General features: G+C 37.1%; 4 protein-coding genes across 13 annotated transcripts in view; 2 read left to right on the top strand and 2 right to left on the bottom strand.

Annotated features, from left to right (window-relative positions):
• The window catches only part of LOC112044833 (alpha-1-macroglobulin), a 33,831-nt gene extending 26,116 nt beyond the window's left edge, over window positions 1-7,715 (top strand). The window contains exons 25-29 of the mRNA XM_024080810.2: window positions 289-443; window positions 1,747-1,864; window positions 5,323-5,516; window positions 5,840-6,842; window positions 7,177-7,715. Of these exons, the coding sequence (XP_023936578.1) occupies window positions 289-443; window positions 1,747-1,864; window positions 5,323-5,516; window positions 5,840-6,842; window positions 7,177-7,310 (1,604 nt within the window). The 3' untranslated portion in view covers window positions 7,311-7,715. The remainder of the gene's footprint in view (window positions 1-288; window positions 444-1,746; window positions 1,865-5,322; window positions 5,517-5,839; window positions 6,843-7,176) is intronic.
• Window positions 7,716-11,468: 3,753 nt separating this feature from the next.
• Window positions 11,469-13,840, bottom strand: LOC112044834 (F-actin-capping protein subunit alpha). Its single transcript, XM_024080811.2, has one exon. The coding sequence runs from the start codon at window positions 13,805-13,807 to the stop codon at window positions 12,941-12,943; it is 867 nt and encodes a 288-aa protein (XP_023936579.2). The 5' UTR covers window positions 13,808-13,840; the 3' UTR covers window positions 11,469-12,940.
• Window positions 13,841-14,138: 298 nt separating this feature from the next.
• Window positions 14,139-15,331, top strand: LOC112044829 (NADH dehydrogenase [ubiquinone] 1 alpha subcomplex subunit 11). Its single transcript, XM_024080804.2, has 2 exons — window positions 14,139-14,705; window positions 15,211-15,331. Exons 1-2 carry the CDS (start codon window positions 14,213-14,215, stop codon window positions 15,216-15,218), a joined length of 501 nt encoding a protein of 166 aa, XP_023936572.1. The 5' UTR covers window positions 14,139-14,212; the 3' UTR covers window positions 15,219-15,331.
• A 967-nt stretch (window positions 15,332-16,298) lies between these two features.
• LOC112044854 (resistance to inhibitors of cholinesterase protein 3) overlaps window positions 16,299-26,952 on the bottom strand; it is a 42,074-nt gene continuing 31,420 nt past the window's right edge. For 5 of the 10 annotated variants that reach the window (XM_052887820.1, XM_052887815.1, XM_052887817.1 and 2 more), the window contains 6 exons: window positions 23,616-24,362; window positions 23,114-23,200; window positions 21,741-21,884; window positions 20,821-20,893; window positions 19,764-19,816; window positions 16,299-19,015 (listed from right to left, as the gene is read on the bottom strand). In XM_052887820.1, the coding sequence (XP_052743780.1) occupies window positions 18,905-19,015; window positions 19,764-19,816; window positions 20,821-20,893; window positions 21,741-21,884; window positions 23,114-23,200; window positions 23,616-24,362 (1,215 nt within the window). In that variant the 3' untranslated portion in view covers window positions 16,299-18,904. Of the gene's footprint in view, window positions 19,016-19,763; window positions 19,817-20,820; window positions 20,894-21,708; window positions 21,885-23,113; window positions 23,201-23,615; window positions 24,363-25,980; window positions 26,061-26,952 lie in introns of those variants that run through there. The other 5 variants (XM_052887816.1, XM_052887818.1, XM_024080839.2 and 2 more) reach the window with 4 other exon arrangements.

Raw genomic sequence — 26,952 nt, 5'->3', positions numbered from 1 at the left:
AATTCCCAACGCAAAAAGGGATAATATGTGTGTCAGGACTGGACACAGCATCGCAATTTCAGGCAGATTATTCAGACACGTTGATTTTGAATCAAATGATTGAGTAATAGTCTAAACGAATGATCAGCCATTACCAAGTATAAAACAAGAAAATAATTCATCTTTTGAAACTGACAAATAGGTAAACAAGGTTTCCTTTGTTAAAATATTTTTTCTGTTTTCAAAATATTAATTTTTAAATTCTAGTGTAAGTTACAACACTATCCATTAACCCCTTCCCATAACCAGGCAGAGGGTGCGCGCTGGTGCAGGCGACGCGCTCCTACAACACCCTGCCCCGGGATGCGCTACAACGGCCCCTGTCGGTGCAGGTGCGCGCCACCACGGACGGGCCCTTCCACTGCGACAACAACACCGTCTGCTTCTGCGCTGCCACTGTCGAGGTAAGCTGGTACCTGGTTAAGGGGACCCTGGGCCCTGACCTATACTAATGGACCCTTCCACTGCGACAACAACACCGTCTGCTTCTGCGCCGCCACTGTCGAGGTAAGCTGGTACCTGGTTAAGGGAACCCTGGGCCCTGACCTTAACTAATGAAACCCTTCCACTGCGACAACAACCCCGTCTGCTTCTGCGCCGCCACTGTCAAGGTAAGCTGGTACCTGGTTAAGGGAACCCTGGGCCCTGACCTATACTAATGGACCCTTCCACTGCGACAACAACACCGTCTGCTTCTGCGCCGCCACTGTCGAGGTAAGCTGGTACCTGGTTAAGAGAACCCTGGGCCCTGACCTATACTAATGGACCCTTCCACTGCGACAACAACACCGTCTGCTTCTGCGCCGCCACTGTCGAGGTAAGCTGGTACCTGGTTAAGGGGACCCTGGGCCCTCACCTAAATTAATGGGCCCTTCCACTGCGACAACGAAACGTCGGCACTTGCGCTGCCCCTATCGAAGTAAGCTGGAACATGTCGGCCCTGGGCCCTTCCACTACGACAACACCGTCTGCTTCCATGCCACTACTAAGATAAGCTAAAGGTAGGTACCATTTTTTTATTATTTCAAGTTACATCTGATTGAAGTTGATGATGCAATCTAAGATGGAAACTGGGTAACTTGATAGGAGGATGATGAAAATCCACACCATTTCGGTTTCTACACGACATCGTACCAGAACGCTAAACAGCTTGGCAGTAAACTACGTTGGACTTCTGCGTTCGGGTTTCAACGAGCTAGACACTTTTGATGTGAATGACATATAAAAATAGGCTGATAAAGATGACTGTGATGTCCACATAATATAATATTTTTAGCAGATTCAGAAGTGGATTACAAAACTAAGAAAACCAACGTCCAACAAATTCACAAAATTTGTCAGGACAACTTAATTAACAAATCTTACTATAACCAAAACAAGACCCTAGAATGGCAGAGAATGACCTTAAGTGGAGTCACGCACTTGTGACCGTTGTATGTAGGGTTAAAGGCACCTTCGACCATTAACTAACACTCCCCTTTTCCACTCAAGTCACTCTCCTCGCCTATCCCAAGTAACTCAAAAAAAATGTGGACGGCTCGAACGCCACGAGCATACTGAAGCCGACCGTATGACGAGCGCATTATATCGCAAGTCGTTCCCGCCAACCGATTGCTACCCCTCTCTAACTCCCCACTCTTTACGGAAAACATATCGCGCCACCTGACATCTGTCTCAGACTACTATTTCCTACAATATGTTCTGCAGGCGTGCGTGTCGTGGGTGGGCGCCTTCCCCGAGATGGCGCTGCTGGAGGTGGCGCTGCCCGGCGGGTTCGGCGCCGACGCGGCCTCGCTGTACGCGCAGCTGCAACCGAACGACACGCGTGAGTAGTCTGCAGTGGCGTGCACAAGGGTTTACATGATAGGTACAACTAGGGTATGCATGATAGGTACAAATTGCACAAAATGGAAAATTCATCTACCAAAAAAGGTACGGAATGAATCCTCAGGGTTGCATTGCGTTTATGCATCTATGAAGTCTGGTAGTCTGTTTATTTTTCTTCTCTTGCTCTTTATGGTGCTGAGGCGGCAGAAATAATAATGGCGGTAGTTCGAAGGAGCACTGTCACAAACATTACGCAGACGCTCTAATGCTCCCGATGGTATTTTTTCGGCTACGGCGGCCAGTTTCATGGTAAGATTAACACGCACAATTACGCACATGAGTGTGCGCAAGCACATGTGAGCTCCTCCCTCACTCTCATAGTCCAATGGAACGGCTGACCAACACGACCGATGAACGATCAGGCGCGAATCCGTCGGCTTTACCTACGTGCTCACCGAGGCACGGGGGTGTACCAACACCGTATAAGTCCCAACTCCAGATTTTTCTTGTAAAAAAATTGAAAAGAAGTTAAAAATTGATTGAAACTTACGTTTTTAATACTCGTAGGACGTTTATAAGGATAAAACGAACAGGCTGTCATTTAAATATAATACACAACACACTAAAACGTAAAACGCATTAGAGTGAAGAGCCTTTGAGTGACGTGCACTTTGGTACAGCGACGCACTCTACGTGATGGTTAAAGCCTGTATATATATACATAGTACATTTTGTTAAGGCTGAAAGTTCATCTGTAATCCTCCTACCATAGATAAGTAAGTATGCACCCACAGGTAAGCAAAGCCACCTCCATAATTGGCCACAGTACCTACGATAGACGCGTAAAAGCTAGCAAACTTTCCTAAGTCAGTGAGCCGAATATAGGTTGATAATGATTTTGATGATAATGTTTGCACATTACAGGTTCATAGTTATGCTAGGCACCCACTATCCAATAATCCGATAAAACTGATAGTGTTTTGGTTTCGATCTGGACGATGTCTTGCACATCGCGACCAACACACGATAAGTTTTATCGGATGTCCTGCCGTTTGCGCTGCAGGCATGTGAGCTTATCGGTTGTGTCGAGAAATCATTTATTATCTGCCTTGTCTCCTTTGTCATTCTTCTGTTATGAATAATGCAGTGCTATGTTTACTCTTTAGATCGTAAGAAACTTATACAAAATATCTATTTAAAAAAACTAATTCGCCATTCTTAAGTTAGAAACGACTTAGGGGAAAAGAGGATTATATTTTTATCTTTAAGATTAGTTTGATAAGGTATGGGCAAAGTATTCTGCGTGTTGCATCCAAATCCATTAACCAATATTGCGTGGTCACACAATCCATCCATCTATCTACAGCTATCACATTATGCATTAATTATTATTATATTAATTACATTAAAACAGGTAAGGCTGAACTGCGTGGCAACAGTTAATGAAAGACGCGAGCTCATTTCACCGCTACGTCAGTAGGTCACGGCCGCGCCCTGCTCACTGCCCCCGCCGGGATTACTTTCATTCATTCTCTTGTTAACTACCCTCGTTTAATCTACTTCTATAATGGGACATCTACGTCAAGCTATCTCGTAGTTAGTTCTTTAAATTCGTTCACTTTTTAAACCACGACGCTTCGAGGGAAGTTTGACTTAAATATAACTTTGTGTCTATCTGTAACTCTCGAACGGATGAACCGATTTTCATTTAGTTGCTTTTGTTTGAAAGAATATTTATTCGGGGTGTTATGGGCTAAGTTTGATGAAAATTGATTTAACCGTTAAATAGTTACGGGGGTATCATGGAGACTGTGTTAAGCATAGTAAGCCAATAAATATCCGAGAGGGATGAAATGAAAGGATTTAATTTGTGTGTTACAAAATGTTTAAAGGAGGAAATTGAGGTAGTTATGAGAAATTTTAAAATGAATTTACGGAATGCAGTGCATATGTGAATACTCGAGTGAGGTATTAAATAAAACTAATTTCCAATAAATAAAAAACAAACAATTTTCTTTGATCAAACTTCACAATACCATTAAAACGTTTCTGTTAGGATGAAACAAGTATATATTTCCAAATAATATAATTATTACAAAGCTTTCATTAAAATAGCAAATTGCACTTACCCAAACCAAGCCAATGTAAAAATGAGTCTTTTAAGGAAATTGAAAAGAAAACTATCTAAAAAGCGAATTGGTGCCAGTTTTCAGCGATTTAGTGACCCGTTACTTCGTCCGTCGTTCGTTTGTTTCACTGAGAGCTATCTAGGACACGTTTGCGAGCCTCGTCCGGATAGCTTAGCCCTTTGTTGTTTCTGCTTTTCATTACTCTGTACGTTTCACTGTGACCTAATTGATATCTCTTGTTTGTGCACTTTTTGATGACAAGAAATGTCCTTAAAACCACTTTTGAGTACCTACCGGGTTAGGAAAGTAGTCTATAAGGCTAAGACTAACAGTGGAATTCATAGACGTTGTAGGGGCACCCCCAGGAGATCATTCACCCGCTGAATGTCAAGTTCTCGAACAAATAGAGGTTAAATTCGACACTCAGTGGCTGAACGTACCCCTGCGTCTATGAATTCCATTGTAAGACTTAAACCGCGGAATTCAGTCGCGTCCACTCACTATCCAATAAGTTCACGTGCCTGCAGGCACTTACAAAAACTTTCGCCTTTTTAATATTAGTGTGAAGTGTGATACATAGGTAAATTTTTGACCAAGATCACTTTGGGAAGTAGCAAGTTTCAAGGTTACAATGATGGTTACAGAAGATTCGAGACGATCATTGTCGGATAATAATGATCTAAAATAATTTTCACTGAGAAGAATTCATTGTTAGAAGAAAGAAAAGCTCATAATTTCATTGCCCGACCCAGGTCTCGAACACAATATCTCGTTATTTAGAGCCATTGAACCAACGAGTCAGTTACGTCCTAATACACATCCACTGTTATAATTAGACAACCTATTTTATCCCAAAATACACGGCGCGTGCTGATGCAGCTGTGGGCCGCATCATCCCATGCTTACGTGTATGACACAATCTGGTTCGGTAAACATGAGTAGGGGAACCAAACTTTTGGTTTTCGTGGGTCAGGTGTCCCAATTTATCGTTAGTAGTAATTTATTACTATTGATTAAATAATATGACTATTGAATTAATACTAAATCATTAATTTTAATTTTTTTCGAAAACAAAAAAAAGCGCAAAGTTACTAAACACAATCAACGTACTATTTCTTAACATTTCAAAGTCAAAAAGTATTTTTTTATACTAAAAATTTTAATAAATGTTTATTACATCTTGTTTTTTAAACACAACCCATCCTTGTACCTTTTATGGTACCTACTTGTGATCTCTCGAAGTTACTGTGAAGTATGGCTGTGAATTCTGATTGAGGTTTCAATTATGATTTTATTAAATATGTACTTTATTACGTCATTATTCCAGTACTCCGTCGCATAGAACTATCCCCTAACAGCGGTAAAGCGACACTGTACCTCGGCTCACGTGACGGAAGCGACACGATATCTCGCGCCGGCCACCAGTGCTACAAGATTCACGCAGTGGGCCCCAAGGCGAGAACCAAACCTGCTCACGCCAAAGTTCTGGACTATTACCGACCTCATATTAAGAATACACAAGTAAGTGTACATATTATACCCCAAAATACTTCTTAGGTTTGAAAGAAGTCAAAACAACTAAATGCATTTATTCGGCAAATGCATGTTAAAACATAGAATGTATTTGCAGAATAAATGATATAACTTTTGATTAAATTAATTAAAGATATATTAATTAAGCTTAGATTATTAAATATGTAAATGTACTTTTGCTAGTAGTAAACGTGTTTTTGAATTTCTCTTATTGAAATGACTAAATTCTCTTATTGTATTATGTAGATAGAAACATTAAGTAATGACGTGAAATAAAAAGCGATTTTAAAACATTATTTGTGTTGTTGTAGATGTACACAATATCTGAAGACTGTCCATCCCGAATAGTCGACGATACCAACAACTATCATGCATCAGACAATCTCTTCAACAGAGCCAAGTCTTTAACAGACAGTGAAGAGATACTTATAACAGATGAATTCTCCTTTGAAGACATACCTGAAGGTATTACACTTGAGGAACCGTTGTACGATAATTTAACCAAAAGAAACAAAAATCAGAATGCAAAACATTCAAACGATCAGTTACCAACAGAAAATAATGCGAAGAACATAAAAAGTACTAATAAACTCTACACAAATGTACAAAATAATACAAAAATAAATCAAATAAGGGACGAAAATGAAATTATAATTGAAAATGTTAATGTTTCAAATGTCAGTACATTAGTCAATAATCACGAAATATATTACAAAATCACTGAAGATAAAAAAAAGAACGGCGTCACAGAAGCTGAGACTGACTTAAGTGTAAATGTGAACGTTGAGAATAACACTCCAAAAGTTAATGAATATGTAAATAGTGCGACAAGTAAAAAAGAACTAAATAATCAAGTTTATTTTAATAAAGATATAGAAAGTGGTATAAGCTTAAATGAAACTATGAAAGATGAAAATGAAATACCAAAAGAAAATCAAGCAACTATAAATGTCCTTACACATGATGACAGTAATCCTGAAACAGAGTACAAAATCAATGGAGATAGCAAATTGAATAATGTTAAGCAATTTCAAAATGTAATTATTCAAGAAATAAATAGCAGTATGGACATAGATAAATCTAAGATTTATAATGAAGTTATTCGTGATACTTCAAATGTTGAGAGTTACAATAATCACGAGGATACATTTAAAGTGCACAATACTGAAGAAAAACTAGCGGTCGACAACCCTTCGCTGACGAGTTTCCATGTCATAGATTCAGACAAAGACCTTGACGTGCCGACGGGTTACGAAGGACCTATTCCTGCAATAGTGTTGCCACCAAAGAATTTTGTACCTCCACCAGAAATAGGTATATAATTGTTATACTTTTATACACAGCTCTAAGTTGTTTTTTTATTGTGTAATGAAGAATTGTAAATGAAAAAGTTATATGTATAAATAAGAATCTACTTTGTAATGTACACTAACAGTATAAAGGAGCAGGGATTTGTATTTTTTTATGTAACGAATAAACTCACACCCACTGGACCGATTTGAAAAATTCCTGAACTAATAGAAAGCTAGCAGGAAATAACATAGGCTATATTGTATCCCCGAATTTCTACGAGAATGGAAACTACCGACTACGCAGGTGAAACCACTAGTAAAAAAAATTAACATACCAAATACATTTACTTTTACAGTTCCGCCAATAAACCCGCATTCGACTTGGAGAAGATTTCCTGAAGTTCCCTACAGCCCATACTACCAACCGGTTTACTATAAGCAAAACTATTATTTTAATAACTATAAACCAGTGTTGCCACTTTATAAATGATGTTATCTCACTTTATGATTAGTTGTGTAAATAAATAAAACGTGTAATTATAAAGGTCAAAATATAAATGACGCATTTATATTGTTTAAGATGTTAACAGATTTATTACTGAGTATCAGTTAAATATCTAGATATATTTTTAGTATTTATTAATGTAAATGAGAATGAATAATACAAGACTGATAAGCTTTTACATTACATGGAATTTATTATGAATATTAATAAAAATTGAAATTCTATTTTTAACTTGTCCTGGCTTTCGTCACTAGATGATGGTCGGCCTGATTTAAAATAGTATTTTGTTTATACAGAAATAATAATTAGGTTAATTATTAAGGCAGCTATAAAATAGGCTGTGAAGTTATTAGGTTATTTAATTTAATAAAAATATATGAATTTACCGTTGTTTAGATGTTTACCTCTAAATCTTTACAATATAATATGTATAGGTAGGTACCTATTTACCTAGGTACCTGCTGTATATATTTTGGTAAGTAATAAAAACGGAGCCAAAAAATATTAGGTACCTAAATTTTTTTTTAAATAATTGGCCAGGAGATAAAAAATTTCTAGCTAGCCCAGACGAACAAGGCAATATTTTCTGTAGTCTCTTTAACAATGAACTGCTTTTAATTATCTCTATAACGGCTGGACCGATTTTGAGGGAACTTTCACGGGCAGATAGCTGAAGTGATTTAGGGTACTTTTTATTCCGATATGGTATTTATTATATTGTATTAAATTCCTACAGGATTTGGGGTCTCGTGGGCAAAACCACGAAGCACAACCTACCTACCTAATTGTAACTGTCCAAAGTTGGTTAGCTATAGGTAGATAGATTTGTCCGGATGTAAGTAAACAGATAACAGGAGCTGTTGTAAAAACTCTGATAAGGTGGACACTGATAACAATATTAGTGTGGTATTGTTACATATTATGGTATTTCGACTTTGGCATCAGAATGTTACAGCTGAGCTGAGCTGAGCTGAGCTGAGTGGGGAGTGCATTTGTTAAATAATTGGTTACACCTATATTTCATTTCATTTAAATTCAACTAGATAATAGTCTGTTATAGTCGATTGGAATACCGTGGTGGGGTTAAGTTCCATAACAGTGTAATGTCATTATACGTAATCTACCTCCCTACGAGTATATCTACCTATCTATGGATATATATTTATTTAGGTAGGTACGACTCAAGACACTAATGAATTAGGGACCAATCCTACTGACGGCCTCCGTGGCGCAGTGGACTTACAAGACGGAGGTTCTGGATTCAATCCCCGGCTGGACCGATTGAGGTTTTCTTAATTGGTCCAGGTCTGACTGGTGGGAGGCTTTGGCCGTGGCTAGTTACCACCCTACCGACAAAGTTGTACCGCCAAGCGATTTAGCGTTCCGGTACGACGTCATGTAGAAACCGAAAGGGGTGTGGATTTCATCCTCCTCCTAACAAGTTAGCCCGATTCCATCTTAGATTGCACCATCACTTACCATCAGGTGAGATTGTAATCAAGGACAAATTTGTAGGAAAAAAAAACTACTGAACTTTCTCACTGTCTCAGTATAGGTAAATATCTAGGTACCTACGTAAAAAGGTAAAAAAAGCTTTCATTTTCAAATCCACGAGGAAACTGTGTCAGACAGATAGGAGTAGGTAGGTAAGCACGTCGCTGGATTGCGAGGAATAATTGCTTTTAAAAGTAGGTCGGCCCTGATGATCGGCCTGAAGATGTTTCCATAAACAGGACACTGACATTCACTTTTTATTGATTCGTAACTACCTATCTAGTTATGAACGAAATCCATACCATTGGTAGGTAGGTATAACTAGGTACCATTAGCGTAGCTTGCTTTGACAGGTCCCTGTATCAAAATTAATTGGGGGGCCAATAGACGAATCCCGAAAATCTCTTTAGCAGCTTTTCTGACGATGCCTTAAGCTATTACTTAAATAGCTTTTAAGCTAATCCAGGACTGGTAGCAATAATAAAACGAGCCCAAACACGATGGGTGTAATAGGTTGTTTCGATCTTATGGCCACTTACAGCCTCCATCATCAAATCAACACCACGTTGCTACCGACTCCACGTCGCCACCGAAGATACAACGAGTAGTCAGGGGCGTAAAAATAGGTACATTGACAGAAGTGGCAAATATCCAGAAGCTCAAAAACAAGCCATTATAATTTTTCTATTTAACGAATTTATCAAGATGGTAGGGTCATTTGTGCGTGTTGCCAGTGATGACCTATGGTTCCGAGACTTGGTCGCTAACTATGGGCCTCATAAGAAGGCTCAGAGTCACACAGCGGGCGATGGAACGAGCTATGTTAGGAGTGTCTCTGCGTGATCGAATCAGAAATGAGGAGATACGCAGAAGAACCAAAGTCACCGACATAGCTCAACGAGTTGCGAAGCTGAAGTGGCAATGGGCGGGGCACATAGTTCGAAGAGCCGATGGACGTTGGGGTCCCAAAGTGCTAGAATGGCGACCCCGCACTAGTAAGCGCAGTGTTGGCCGACCCCCTACCAGGTGGACTGACGACATCAAGCGAGTCGCAGGGATTCGCTGGATGCAGGTGGCTCAGTATCGTGATGTTTGGAAGTCCTTACAAAAGGCCTATGTCCTGCAGTGGACGTCCATCGGCTGATATGATGAGGGTCATTTCGCCTGTTCGCGTCCACTTAGTGCAGTTGGCAAGTTTGAAGGAGAAAATAAAAATGTCCTAGCACTAATTTTAATGAAAAGTTTATTTAATGTTGTTAGATTTTTAATTATTTGATAATTACACAGGATTGGTTGGGCGCACGGAACTATGGTCTATCTGTGCGTGTCTCTTATATATTGAGCTATTGGTGGTAATGACTTTTCGACATATTGGTGTGTTAGTATACTTAATTTCGAGAGTTTTCAAAGGGAGATCCGTAAAATGGACGCGAATTGGGTGACGGACACGAACTTACCCTATAATTACGCCACTGGACAGTCCAATCGGAAATCAAAAGCATTTCTACAGCAATGGACATGACCAACAGGTCCATAAAAAAGTAGCAGTTAAATAAAAGCTTGGCTGCTTGGAAAAGAGTTATGCAAAAACTGCATTGAATGTTAATTCGGTATTCTAACGTATTTGCTGACGACACACGTAGCGCCGAAGTGACCAAGCGGTGACTCATGCAGTCATACTCGAATGAATACCTACCGTCTAGAACTGCGTATTGACTAACACAGAGTACATTAAAATACTGATCGACTAACATATGTACCCATTTTGTTACCGTCATACCTATATCCATCTTTAATTACAACATTTATTAATGTAGTATAATTATGGGATATGGTCGATATTTAAGTTATTTTGGTCTACTTTATAATATAGCTTAGTTACTTGATTACTCAGTAATTACACAATTGTAATGGGCAAGGCCTTCTACATAGCAAATTAAATCATTTAGTTTATTTAAAGTTGCTCAATACTTTACAAGTAGTTTATTTAGAAACCAGAAAAAAATATTATTTTACTACGAGCCAGTTTGAAACTCTGTAGTATAATGATCTGTACTTGTATCATACGTGCCGCAGTGAGTACTGAGTAGTGATCCTACTTTCTGCATCCACGGTCGTGCGTTCGATTCCCGCAACAGAAAATATTTGTGTGATGTGATGAGCATCAGTGTTTACTTGACTGGGTAGTTGAGACATTTTATATATAAAGTATTTATGTGTTATATCAGCTATCTTAGTACACATGACACAGGCTATAGGTATCCTTACTTTGGGCCTAGATAGTGATGTGTATTGTTCAAGTATTTAACTATACAGTTATTTATATAATTTACTTGTATTATATCAATGGGAAATATCTTTTACTAATTACTGAAACTTAATTAGACTCATTTTAAGACATTATGGGCTCGACTCCTAGATTACTTATCTTTAGTTACTGATAATTACTGAACCTATTAAAATTTCTAAAATACTATATTAAATCTCGCAAGTTTTCATCTCTTATAATATATGATTAATCCAATGGATTTATTCAATGGTCTACATTTAGAAACAGCATCATTTTGAATTATAATTAGATTATCCTGAATGTAAGTTCGTTTTCAAGCCAGTATTTAACTTTTGTAGAGAAAATAAAAACATAATTAGCAACATTTTAATATATATTTTTATTCAAATGAATTCAATCATACATTACAGAATTCTTGGATTTTCTTTTTATTCATTTATTAATGTAAGTTCTTTAAATTAAAATAAGTAATTACAAAATAAACCTTATTGGCATTTTAATCATTATCATTACATACATAATATAAAAAGTTATGCTTTAGTTCGCTTTCACTCGCGATGCCATAATCTTATGGACAATAATTATTTTTTTATTTGTTTATCACCACCACTATATCTGTAACATGTTGAGCAAACCTCTGCATATGAAAACACATCGAATCAAATCAATCATTGCGCTCTTTTGCCCATAAAATTTGCGTTAAAGCTACGTGGACATTTGTTTTAAATTAACTAACATTTAAATGCACCATATTATCATCCCTCTCAGCTTTACAGACAAATTTCATGCAGTACCATCATGCAAGCAATATTGTAGCGGCCACTCTCCCACTGTACCTTTCAGCAATATTCAATTTTGCACATTTGTTATTCATTATATTGAATGAAAAGGAGGACAGGACAACCACACAAAGGATGGGAGGAAGACCTGCCGAAAAGATGGCGAGGAAAGACTAGACATTGAGTAGTGTAGTCAAAGTCTGGAGGAGGCCTATGTCGAAGGACAACCTGACTGCTCTGGTGTACAAATTAAGTAATAGTATTAAGTATATCATATGTATTTAGCAGTTAGAGAATAAAGGCTATTTTTATTTATATTATTAAATGTCAATAATTGGTGGAGGTGGCAATAATTTTGGTCTAAATAAAATGCACAATACAGGTAGAGGATTATCAAGGTAGATATATACAACTTGATACATGATTAATGGATATGCTGGTACAGATACAGTTAGGAAAGTGGCCTCTTAAAAAAATAATATACAAATAATACTGACAGTAAACAAAAATATGAATTGGATGGACTAAGATTGAAGCATGTTAGGTAGTTTACTGTTGAGGCAATAGTTATAAGACTTTAACATATAATTCTTTGTAATTGACACATTTATCAACCAAAATAAACTGATTCAGCTTCATATTGCTTACACAACAATCACTCTTTACAACAATCATATTTTTGTAAAACAAAATGTGTGTAAATGTTTTCCGGCAGACCTACAATCTGCCGTGGAACAGTCCACACTCTAACCAGAAGCAGAGCTGTGTATAATCTGACAACTGAACACTGAACAGTTAACTACTGTCCGGTTGTAAAGTCCCTACAGTATAAATGCCACTGCAGCGGCGACAATGAAGCTTTCAATATCCTTTCACGAGAGTAACAAAATGCAATAAAATTTAACAGTTACAATAGCGATTTGTCTATACTCATAGATAAATACGCGCCGAGAGCGGGGCCCAGGCGGCGCACATCTGAACAAGATTTACTCTCACGAGAATATGTACAGAGGCGGGAGCGACGCTGCAGCTCAGAGCGCAGCGGCGGGACATCATTGGCTCTTGAGCTCCTTGCCGATGGTGTAGGACACGAGGCGCGCCCAGTCGATCTTGCTGCGCGTCACGGGCAGCTGCCGGCGCAGCGCCTTGAACGTGGTGTCGCTCATGGTCTTGTAGTTGTCGGAGATGGCCGTCTGGTACGCGCCCTCCGCCTCGGCCAGCAGCCGGACCGCCTCGCGCGCCGCGCCCGCCTCGCCGCCCGCCGCCAGCGGCGCGCGCACCTCCTTGCTGCTCACCAGCTGCACGTTCCCGTCCTCGTAGTAGTGCACCTGCACGCGCAGCATGCCGCGCAGCTCGGCCGCGCCGCCGCCCACCGTCAGCGCCCACACGGAGCGCCACCGCCCGTTCCAGTAGTTCTTGGGCTGGAACTGGTGGTGCTCGATGCACGCCACCAGCGCCACGGCGCCCGACTCCAGCGCGCGCCCCACCACCAGGCTGGCGCCGTGCTTGTAGTGCTCCGCCACGTAGTTGCTGAGCTCCACGTCGAGCGCGGCGCGCCACGGCTCGGCCGCGCGGTCCGGCTCGTAGGGCTCGTACTCGGACGCCTCCTTGCGCAAGTGGTCGTACTTGAAGGAGCGCTTGGAGCGCGGGTCGAAGAAGCGCCCGCCGCCGAGCTCGTTGTGGTCGGTGATGAGCGTGTGCAGCTCCGAGCCCTCGAGGCGCACGGGCGTGAGCTGGTCCTTGTTGTACTGTGCGAACGCGCCGCTCGCGCCCTCCTTGAGCAGCGTGTCATTGTTCAGCAGCACTCTCACATCATTAAACACTTCGTTGAACTCTCCCGGAGGCGAATGTAGTATAAAATCCGAAACAATTCTCACTTTTTCCTGATCACTAATCACATCGTCACCGTCCGCCGCCATTGTTGGTACTTTTGACACGGTGACAGATAAAACACGATTAACGACCATCAACAATATTTTGCTATGTCAAATAGTGATGTGACCCTACTCGCACGAGCTATATTAATAATGCTTAGGAAATACAGAGTAGAAAATTAATTACAATTAATTTATTATAAAGTTGAATATTCAAAAATAATATTTCATAAATAATTTATGTAGTTTTTAATTTTTTTATTCAAGCTTAGTAATATTAGAATAATTTAATCGTAGAATAATTATTGTTGTTGTAGACCATAAACAAAAAAATTGGTAAATAATGTCAGTGTCAAAGATGCCAAATGTCAGTGTCACTGTTATTTCATTTCAAATGTCTTTGCAAGTAGTGTTGTGTAACAATTTTAAAATTGTTAATTGAAATTAAAAATGTTCTCCTACAAATACTATGACACGCCTGAAGGGCACGATGTGTTCAAGAAATCAGTGGTAACCGGCAAATATGCAGCGCTCGCCGGGCTCGGTATGGGAACATGGGACGTTCTCATGTACTCTCATCCGAAAGGGTTCTTCAACGTTGGCTACCGTTATGCGTACTTCATTGGGCCTTTAGTCGGTATGGCTACAGCTTTTACGTTGAGCGCTAACTACGCCGCGAACGTAAGGGGGAAGAATGACAAGATCAACTACTTTTTGGGCGGCGCGGTCGCTGGAGGCGTGTTCGGTGCCTGGCAGCGCTCCGTGACTGTGGGAGTACCCGCAGCGATCGTCCTGGGCGCCGTGGCCATCACGGTGAAGATGAGCAGAGAAGATAACTGGAGCTTGTTACCTGGATTCACTCCTGCTGCTAATAGTATCAAGTCTGTGCACCATGACTTCTCTTTGGTTAAGGATATTGAGGAGTTGAAAACATGGACCAAGGGTAAGGCGTCTTAATTCATTTCATCTAATTACAGCACATTTCTCAATAGTTATTTGATTTTTAACATTATAAATATTTCATTTTCTTCATAACCAAATCTAGCTTATGCATTGAGATTCCCATGATGAAATGTATGTTAAACTGTCTTGGAATCTAACTACCTATTGTACAAAATGTTTGATATACCTGAAAGTTCTTTTTCGATCCATATGATGCGAATCAGTGGACGCACTTGTATGACTTTCTATACAAATAATATACATGTATATCTATGATGTGGATATGTGGACACCTACCATATATGTGTCAGCCAAATTTCATAAATGTATTTGTCTGCAAATATCTCAAAAACTAAATTAGATTACAATAACATTGTAGACTTGGTGGATACTCTAACTTAAAAAATAATGCAAGTTTTATAAAAATTGGTTCAGTTGTTTTTGAGATACAATCAAGTATATTTGTAATTGATTTTATTTTTCTAATTATTCCATTTTGTTTTCAGGTAACTAATCTCAACACCCACAGCACATAGAGCAGAATAGTGTGTAAATACAAACAATATAACTCTAATTTAATAAATGTTAATCAATATACAATAAATATGGATGAGGGACAACATCTAATGTTGCAGTTTTTACTTACCTTCTTCACTTTTTTACTTAAGTTAAAGGGTACAAAAGAAATAAAAGAAAGTGTTTGTGACTTTAAAGTGCCCTAATTCTAGAACTATCCACTTTGTTTTGAAAAACATAGACCTAATAAACATCAACTCTCAACTGGAGATTACAAAGACACTATTAAACAAAATAATCGCTCTAATCAAGTTTTATTCAATGACAAGTTAGTCCTTGACTGCTATGTCACCTAATGTTAAGTGGTAATGCAGTGTAACATGGAAGGGGGCTAATTTGGAAGAGGTACAAGTTTTTTTCCCATAACTTTGATGGTTTAGCATCATATTGTAACACTAAATCGAATCCCAGTACATCTTAACTGGTAGAGTCGTAACTAACCACTTCTGAAGCCTACAGCTACATCAGACATGAGCCAATTTAGAGCTGGGAACCTCTGATGAGATTCACAGCACTACCAGCAAAACCAAAGAGGTTTCAAAGGTATATTATGTATGTTAGAAATATTTGTGTCTCCTATAAAGAGACAGTTCAGAAAGCCAATGAATGGTGGTGTACAAAGGGTCCAGGTGCAGGCAACCCTGCACCAGTAAGCACAGTGTTCGTTGATCCCCACTAGAACAATTGTCGTCATCAACCCATATTCGGCTCACTGCTGAGCTCGAGTCTCCTCTCAGAATGAGAGGGGTTAGGCCAAAAGTCCACCACACTGGCCCAATGCAGATTGGCAGACTTCACACATGCAGAGAATTAAGACAATTCACGATGTTTTCCTTCACCGATTGAGACACGTGATATTTAATTTCTTAAAATGCACACAACTGAAAAGTTGGAGGTGCATGCCCCGGACTGGATTCGAACCCACACCCTCCGGAATCAAAGGCAGAGAGGTCATATCCACTGGGCTATCACAGCTCTCAATCAAGGAATCGTTGATTAGGAAATAAATATAATGATGTCAGTGTTAAACATATTTTATTCTTCACTAAAACTAATCAAACAATTATTATAAAATTAATAAGCAACTATAACAAAATGCTATAAAATAAATGTTGACATCCATCTATGTGTTATAACAACAAAAATAAATTTAAAAAGAATATAAAATATAAATAATTATTTTTGTTATTTCTTCACAAAAGGAATGTTAAGCTATTTCTTTACTCACAAGTTGATGGATTCCTTTAATAACAATTAAGTACTATAAATAAATCAAATAAAGTATTTATTTTACTTGTAATATATATGAGTTTAATACAAGCAAAAATATAATAAGCAGAAGGCAGAAAGAAGAAGAAAAATAAAGAATTTAAATGCAGAACTTAAACACACCAAGTGAAACCAATAACACAACTTGGTTCAATACGCAAAACACAAATAGAACAAAGTTTATACTTGAGTAATTTATTATACCAGTCACAGATACCGAGAAAATATCATAACTTTAAACAACATAAATTTTCAATAGTTTAGATGATTCAATTCTTTTTTTAATTCTCATCAAATATGTCAATGTTAGATTATGGGAAATATCTTATACATTTGAATTATTTAAAATTAAAGTTTAAGTAACACGTTTTTTTTTAATTTAAGGTATTTTCTCGATTTAGCATTTTGCTTTGCCCACTTGACTGTAATTTAAAATATACAAAGATGAACATTTTGCAAACCACTATACATAGAACCTCTTACTTTTTGAAAGTTGGTTAAAAAGTCGAGAGGCGTGGAGTCTCGCGATTTAGAATGGCGTGTAAATTTAAAAATGTGTGACTATGTGCGCGGCTTCATATTTGACAATATTTTATAAAAACTAACAAACAATTTTTCTTATCAAATGTATTAAAATAAAATAATAAGAAATATATCATAAATACAAATTTTGTTACAGCCTATGCTATAAATTATTTACTTACTGTTTGAAATTAAAAAAGCTACAGTACAAATGTATACTTAATTCAAATAATTTGGCGTTTTTTTTTTCTTCGATAAATGTACCAATCTATAAAAATCTACACAAAGTCTATATGCAAAATTCAAAAAGCTGGAAGTAAATTTGGCACACAAGTCATATTGTAACTCATTATTATGAACACTTAATAAATTTCAAACTAATAGATGTGCCCTTAAATAGGGTAATCTATGTCATTATTTATGAGTTTTTGCATTTAACATTATAACTATACTAAAGCCATACTTGAGGAGTACTGTTTACCAACAAACAAATTTAAAATGAGGGTATAAATCTCTAGTCATTTCAAATCTAATAATAATTATAATTAACTTGTTCTTAAATTAATTAAAATAAATATGATTAATAAGCTTAAAACAATTAGATATAGTTACTATATTTTTAATAATATTTTACAAAACAACAATTCATAATTTAAAATAAAAAAGTTATGAAATGACATGCGTTTTCTACCCTCATTTCTAATTTGTTTGTTAGTAAACAGTACTCCTCGTATAGCTTTAGTTTAGTTATAACTTACAATTCACTACCATTTTGACTCACAGTCAATTCACATTTAATATAAAAAGTACGAATTTATTATGTGTTGTGGTAATTAATACATCTAATTATTTACTAATAATTAATTCTAAACATTTTTTGTATACTTGTGTTTTTAACATTACAAGGGGCATCCATTGACTAAGTTACAACTCTCAAGTTATAGAGAAATTATACAAGCTTTGTCTACTAACATGCCTTTAAAGAATTAGAATTGCAGCAAAAAGCTAAAACCAATCATGGAATAATTGTGACGTCACGACATATGGATGGTCCCCAATCAAAAGATATAATAATATAAAAAAAGTTTTACCACATTATGTGCAAGAAACAATATGATTATCAAAACGACCATCCTTTTTTTCTAAAATTGAGATTACTTTAAGAGTCACTTCATGCTAGAAAAGATTGAGAATCTCACTGAGAATTTGTCAAAAATGAAAAAAAAAAGCATTACCTTGTCACCTTACGAAATGTATCAAATTTAAACCTTAAAGTAGGATTAATTTGAAACAATTTATTCCTAATTAATATAATACAGAAGCTAGCAATAGTTTGAGGGGAAAAATGAGACAAACAGAATTGCATAATCAACAGAATTTGGAAAAATCTCATTTGCCGTTTGAAAATAAAGCGTCAATGGTCAGAAACAGTTTTTTAACAGCAAAATTTAGTTTGTAATTAGTCCAATATTCGATTCCTAGTCTCTTATCTAGTGAATCACCTGTGATTTTATCAGCGTAGTAATATAACCCATGCTACTCGCTGATAATATAGCTTTCCACTGGTGAAATATTTTTTGTTATTGGTCTATCAGTTTCGGAGCATATTCACTACAAACAAACAAATTCATCCTCTTCATAATAAGATTTGTGTAGAGATAAATTACGTGTTTACTTAATTTTCGGAAAATTTTAAATCCGGCTTAATTCTTAATCTATTCAATTGGTCACAATCATAATGATAGCGACAATCGCAATGACTCAACAAAGTGACGTAACCGAACCACTAGCTCCTATATACCATTGTTAGTTCTAATACTATCAGTTCACTGTTTATTTTTGCGCGTCTTTTTTCTCCTCCTCTTCTTCCTCCTCGATCTCTTCTATCTCTATTTCCTCTTCAATTTCAATTTCCTCGTCGGACTCTTCTATATCTTCCTCTTTCTAGAAACATTAGAAAATCAAATTTTGACGGTTGAACATAATTGAAAAAGGTTAAAATAATTTAAGACCCCCGACCTAAAACCTCTCGCACCAAGGAGCGTTTGGAACCCTCGTTTTTTAATTTTAAGTTTTCGACTTGACTTACCACCATTAATTAAATCAAGACATAACTTGACGTTTCAAAATAATCTATCTATCTATACTTATAATAATAAAAATGGTCGAATTCTATACATTTATTCGCAATTCAAGATTTTACTTATAACATTTGTAACAACAAACGTTAGCGTGGCATAACGGACGACAGCGCCATCTAGAATTTATATGTATAATACGAATTCTGTACATTTAAATTATTTTGAAAATTTTTGTTCGGGGACATTATAATATAATCGATACTGAAGCTAAAAATATTTTTTTTTGATTTTTTGTCTGTCTGTCCGTGTTTTTTGTTATTCGGACATCACGCTGAAACTACTGAACGAATTCAAATGAAACTTGGCACAGTTTAAGACCATAATACTGAGAAGGTTATAGGATACTTTTTATTGCGAAAATAAAATAAGAAGGGGGTGAAATAGGGGTTGAAAGTTTGTATGGAAAGTCCTTCATTTTTAGAGTTACAGTTTTAAAAATTTGTTCATAAATCTTAAAAAAATACGAAATGTTCAAAAATTTTTAAAAGTGGTGAAATAGGGCTTGAAAGTTTACATTAATTTCCAAACAATGTAACAAATAAATAACATACTTCTGCCGGTTGTGTGAACGCGCTGGCCGTCGTGAAGTCATCCACCGTGGACTCTGGAATGGAACAAGTCAATTTTCAACACATCATATTTAGAATAATAATATAGACACTATAGTGTCGTAGCCGCTCCAAATACAAAATTCAAAAACGAATACATTCTCGAGTCAGTACGACACGAAGCGTCGCATCACTAATTTTAATATTATTGAAATTACGTAATCGTTAATTACGTAATTTCAATAATATATGTTAGTGTTAAATTTTGAAATACAAATTATGAAAAAAAATTCTGTGCGAATTTCCAGGAGACAGGTGACTATTTTATGGGTTTCACCGGCTTCATCACGCTGCTTGTAAAGACTCTTCTGGATCATTGTTAATTCTATGATTTTCAAGTTCAAGTTAAAGCCTTAATGTGTAAATAATAACAATGAAGAGTCAATAAGAATATGTTTTCTTGTATTCGATGACACGTTAGCCCTTGACTACAATCTCATCTGATGTTAAGTGACGATACAGCGTAAGATTGAAACGGGCTTACTGGGAAGTTTATTCTACTTTTATTTGGCAGGGAGGTAGTGTTTAGTTAGTAGACGTCCGTTAAGAACGGATTTTACGACAGGACCGGATAAAAGAGGTCTAAGGGGAACAAAGTCAAGGGTACTACCAACTAAGACAATTATTTTCTCGGTCCAGACCAAAAATCGGTACAATAGTTTAAGAGAAAATTCAATGCAAACAATCAAATCTTTCCTCTTTTTATATTAGTTTTTATTCTTGTGCTGTGCACTATGTGCAGCACAAGAACGAGCACAAGTCGTATTATTATTATTATTACCTATTATTAGTACTAGCTCACGCCACACGGTTTCACCCGCGTGGTTCTCGTTCCCGTAGGAGTACGGGGTACTATATAGCCTATGTCTTCCCCGATAAATGGGCTGAATCTAACACTGAAAGAATTTTTCAAATCGGACCAGTAGTTCCTGAGAGAACAAACAAACAAACTGTTCAGCTTTATATATTAGTATAGATGTATTAGACATCACAACGTTACCGGGGTCGCGCTCGGGCGTGTCTCGCGGCGCGTCCTGTATCAGCGACAGGGTGATCTTGCCGCTCACCACCAGCTGCAAATATAAATGATATAAATTATAAATTTAGATAACCTCCGAAGGTCATGAAATTAACTATAATCTGGCAAGTTCGTTGATGACCCTCCAATGATATGCGGGTGACGGAGGGAAAGACTGTGCGGGTGTTCATTCATCGCTACACAAACCCACCAACCAACCTCCTACGCGGCCATCGGGAGTGTTACAAACTAAATTGCCAAGCTATAGAATGAAGTTATGTGGCATTGTATCAAAACAAAAATGTTTAAATGTCGCAAAATGTGAGCCAAATCAAAGAAAATTGTTTAATTTTATTACAAACAATAGGATTTCCATGTCCCAATTTTGCCACCATTCTATTTTTCATCAAACGAAGTTCAGAACTTTTAAACGTCTCAACAGATTTTCATCAAACATGTTTAAGAACACTCGCACAGAACTTAACTTTAATAGAATTAAATCTAGATTGAAATCGCTTCATCCCTTTTTTGCGTTTTGGTCATTAAATACTAAAGGCAGTGATGTCTTCAGTATTTAATTACAATGTATCATTACCATCCGATGGAGGTCTACTGCTGGGCTCAGGTCTGCAGTGACACTAACATGCGATCAACGAGATAATCTAGAGCAGACAAACAGACAAACTTCAACCAATGGCAGCGCAACCGGAAATACCACTATATCTTTCATTGCGTTGGTACGACAGAGATGGAACTGGGACAACTGTGCCATTGGACTTAGCCTACTTCTCTTCACTTGGTCACATTTCAGCAGTCGACCAGCACTCGCGACTGCTGCGGGATCTCCGTCTGCAGGAATATGGACTGCACCTCCTCCGCTGCGTGCTGCGTGCTACACCCACCAGTCTGCCGCCCGGTGTACTCACGGGCGAGCTGGTGCGCGGCTCCGGCTGAGGCCTCTCCTGCGCGAAGTCCGCCACCAGCACTCGCGACTGCTGCGGGATCTCCGTCTGCAGGAATATGGACTGCACCTCCTCCGCTTCGTGCTGTAAAGTCCGTTACAAAAAGTCAATATACCTAATCACCTTTACCTTATCCCACTTAAATCGTCATCATCATCATCATCAGCCGATGGACTGCTAGACATAGGCCTCTTGCATGCACTTCTAAACAAAACAGTCTCGAGCCGCCAGCATCTAGCAACTCCCTGTAACCCGCTTGATGTCCTCGGTCCATATAGTGCGCTTTCCGGTACGGAGTCGCCATTCCAACACCTTGGGACCCTAACGTCCATCGGCTCTTCGAACTATAAGCCTGACTGACCATTACTGAGCTGAGCTATGTGAGAGAAATACCCCACTTAAATGGGGTAGGTAAAATATATCAATCTCATCCATTGGCCTTCCTCCCCACTTGTGTCCTTCCACTTGCAGTTTCATCATTTTCACCTTGTACTCCTCAACTTTTCCGTCAATGGTGTCATTTTCAGACTTCCCCATAATGATTCACTCCTTATTATTACCATCTTAGTCCCTACCCTTTTAACCGATAAATGGCGGTATACTATTTCAATTCGACTAGTATCACAGACCGGTGTCGGGCAGCAGCCACACCGGTGCAAAAACTCTAGGCCTGCGAATGACCATCCCGCATGCCCAGCGTGGTCATTTATGGGCATTACCTTGCTGTGTATACTACAACACAACAATAGCCCCTAGTCCCCGATCCCTAGGTCGGTCTATGGCCCCGCTATTCCTGGCTCTGTCTGTGGTCACGATAACAGCGGAGCAAGGGGTGGTAAGAATCTCCAGCAGAGGCGCAGTGTTAGTCGACCCCCCACTGGGTGGACTGAAGACATCAAGCGGGTTAAATGGTGTCGGCTCGAAACCGTGGTGTTTGGGCTATGCAAGAGGCCTATGTCGTTGTATCGGCTGTTAATGATGATGTAGTCACACTAGACACAAGTTAATATCAATGTAGGGCACAAAAGTAGTTATTTTTTTTATTTTCTATCCCTTGAGAATAGACAGCATTTTTAATTATAGTAACATAAAATAAAACAAAGCGAATTTGTGCTAGTACAAAACTATGGAGCTCCACCTCCTTCAGTCGTGTTCCTCATATATAAGGGTCGTGACCACATCCACCCTTGATTTTCATGTGTGTTCTATATTCGGCATGTAGCTATCAAGGCTTAATTGTAATTAAATATTACAAATAATTCTCCTGAAATTAAATCCTTATGGAATACATTATAATCTTAAGGGACCCTTACCGTTTTAGTCTGCGGCGGCGCTTTGGGCGGCTCGGGTCTGCAGGACCCGCCGTCTGCTGCGTGCGCCGTCACCTCCATGCCCACCACCTACACATATTGTACGCTTCTTTGATCTAGCGGCTTGCACAATATTTTTAACTAAATCAAGCCCAAATCGTACACAATTGACAACACCTGCTTCAATAAAGGGTATGATTCAAGATTTAATCTGTGTTTTTTGATCCTTACAATTACAAACTGGGCATCTTTAAGACACGATTGAATGCATACTCTTTGGTAAGCCTATTCAACTTTATTAGGCCACATCAACACATACAATAAGATAGTTATCAAGCGCGAGCCTTTTATTAACCGTCGCGAGCTAATTTTAATTAAAATATGCGCTGCTAACCCTTGATGTTTTTATTAAAATGCATTTCGTATCTTATTCTTACTAAATAACTCTTAAACGGAAACTGTGCGCGGCGTTTCTGATATCAAAACAGGTAAATAAATAACGTACCTTGACGCTTTGGTTTTCTTTATCATCCACCACCATTTCTTCAGGCAAGTCTTTTATAGCTTCTTCTAATAAATCTTCAGTTGACAACTCTTGTTCCTCTCTGTCTTTCCTCTCTTCTTTTAAAAACTCCTCTGATTTTGTAAAATCAGTATTTCCCTGTTCAATTTCTTCAGTAACTTTACTATCTATTACATTTTCTTCTTCTTGGTTATTAACTTTTTGTTCTAGAATTAGTGAGTCAGGTTGTTCTCTTACTTCATCTACATTTGCCTTTTCATCTGCCTTCAATTCTTCTTCTTGATTGTTAATTTCTTGTTCTGGTATTGATGACGCAAGTTCTGCATTAACTTCATCTAAATTTGCCTTTTCATCTGCTAATTCTTCTGCAATAGGTTCTTTTACATCTATATCTACTAAGTCGTTTGTAATTTGTTGTACGCTTTCATTAACTTGTTCAAAATCTTCAATTTCTTTTGGTGTATCTATAGAAGGTATTTCTGGTTCAGGACTTGGTTGTTTTTGTAACACTTCTTTTTCTATTATTTCTAAAGTTTCATCTCTTACATCTTTATCAGCGTCTAGTGCTATAACTTCGGGCTCAGGAATGATTTCTTTTATTTCTGGAGTGGATTCTTTCTCTTTTTGGGGTTCGGGAGTCTTATCCCTGTATTCGGTAGCGACTATTTGTACGACGCCGCTGTGTATGACAGTACCATTGGTGTATGGGCGAGCGTTATCCAGCGCTTCCTATAATTAAAAAAAATGTACAGAATTATGTTAAATTACAAATATGGAACCTTGTGCTTCATATTGACTTCAAAAACTACTGTCTGATCTTAGATCTTACATCTCATTTTGATATCTTTCTCAATAAAGCCTTATATATCCCGCTTACTTTGTATGTAGATCTAATTTAAACGTTAAAAACAAATTATTTTTCAATTAAATTTTACTTGAGCAAATTCTAATTAATAATAAATTAATACGAGAGCTCCCGATATCAATAGTGAGACACCAAGCATCAGGCATTAGATTTAGCTTGAAAAATTAACTAAAGTATCTCATGTTAATTTTTGTATAAAAACTTTATTAAACAAGCTACTTAAAATATTGTGCAAAACAAAGAAAACATATTCTAAACTTCTATAACACTAAAAAAATATGCAATTTTATATTAAGCGTACTAAATTGACATACTCATATCAAACTATTAAAATCGAACTTAAAATGCCTGTGGTATATAAAGTAGGTATTTGTCTTATATGCCAATATTATCGAAAACAATAAATAAAAACAAAACTACATCTATCTCAAAAAAGTTCACAATTGCAAAACTAAGGCTAAAAATAATCAGAAAATTCACGCAGTGTTACCGACTAGAAAAACTAAAATAATTGGTGTTATTGATAGAAATGGATACTGGTTTTAGTTTGATAATCGTATTTGAGACACCTACATACAATTGCTAAAGGGTATTTGTTATTTTTGAAAAAGAAGATGTAAAGTGTCACGAAATTTAATGTGCCGTTAAATATACAGTTGATATTTTAGTAGTAGGTTAACCAGGTAGGTCGGATCAAGCAGACAGATGAATGTAGCGGAGTCAACGAAACACAACAAAATGAAACAACAATGAACATGGCAGATACAACTGAACACAACAAAACAAACAACACAATAACTCAAATAGATTCATGAAGCCAAAATAGATTCAAGAAATAAATTATTAAGATGGACAAAAATAAAATATTATTTTAAGAAATAATTTATGGTGAAAATATTAATATTGTATTAGAATTACAACATGTAATGTATATGAATGTATGCTCTTATTACATTAAAATTGGGGCAGTAAAGTTTCCCTTTTGTAGATGGTAAATATGTAGATGACAAATCTTAAATGAAATTAATTACTGACAAAATAAAATCAGGCTTACGTTAAAAGAAATTTGCAAAAGACTCAAAAGCGCGATGCAAAAAAAATAATATTAGAAAGAAATGTACCAGGGTAAAAATAATTTTGTGAATATTGAAAGTCACACAATACAAATAAAGAAAACAAAATAAAATTCCATCTCAAATGTATGTAAGTATCACTTTTAATTTGTATTGACTGTGATTAAAAATATTAGTTTTCTTTACTGACATCATAATTGATAATCGATAATTTGAGAACTTATGTGGGTGACTTGTCTTTAAACTTAAAGTAACAATTTCTGTCTGATTCTGATTTTGTATTTCTGACTCTGTATTTCTGTTTCATATTAGATATATGTATAGTGATTGTTTCCAATGAACGGTCTAAAATCAACGAACAAAGGAGAAGCAACGTCGAAAGGAATCAAAGATGGCGTCATGCAAGAACCTGTCGCTGCTGTGTGTGATGGTGGCCCGCCTCCATCTGCTGCGTGACCTCCGCTACCAGGCCCGATATGGCCGACACAACTGTCGGCCGACAATTTCACATTAATTGACGTGATAACGTCTTATAAATCGAGGAACACCGTCTGCACGCACGAAAAAGTGTCTCGTCCCGCCTGAGCTGAGCGTGCAAGCGAGAGCGCGATACAAGCGATAGAGAGGCGTAAGCGCTCAACTTGTGACATAAAAAGTTGCAATTTTCAACTAAATTCTTTTTTGTATTATACAAATAATGATAATTTAGTGATAATATTTAAAATGAATTCCTAAAAGTATGCAATTTTTAATGAATTTTTAATTGAAAAACTATTATCGTCTGTAAATCTACACCATCAATATTTACTATATTTAAATATAATGTATTAACTAAAGCGATATTTTTCAAATAATCTTACACACATACTTTATCATATTAAACAAAGGAGCTAAGGAGCAGAGGAAATTTGAGAAGTACTCTACATTAGTGTTATTGTAAAAATATGCAACAAATAACATAATCACAAATAACATTTTGTCATTATCATTGTGATTTTAATCATATAATACAATATTATATATTTACAATTTAACATTTTATTTAAACAAACGTTTTCATTTATTATTCCTTTTTATAGAGAATTAATATTAGTGACATTCATTCTTTAACTATACATATTTATTAATCTTCATCATTCTAGAGTTAACTTCAACTAACGGAGTGTGAGATATTTGTTACATCTAGGAAAAAATATTAGTCATGTAGGTTATCAAAAGTCCTTGGTCAATTCCTCTCATCAAATTATTCCAGCTAACTGAAAATATGAAATGTACAATTTTTGCGCATTACATATTAATGAATACGTCTGCGTTATCTAAAATTATTATCATTGAAAATACATATTCTAATAGATTGAGCTGTAAACAAACCAATGTTATT

This window comes from Bicyclus anynana, chromosome 20 (assembly GCF_947172395.1).
Source record: "Bicyclus anynana chromosome 20, ilBicAnyn1.1, whole genome shotgun sequence".
Taxonomy (NCBI): Eukaryota; Metazoa; Arthropoda; class Insecta; order Lepidoptera; family Nymphalidae; genus Bicyclus; species Bicyclus anynana.
This window is presented reverse-complemented; position numbering and strand designations above follow the sequence as displayed.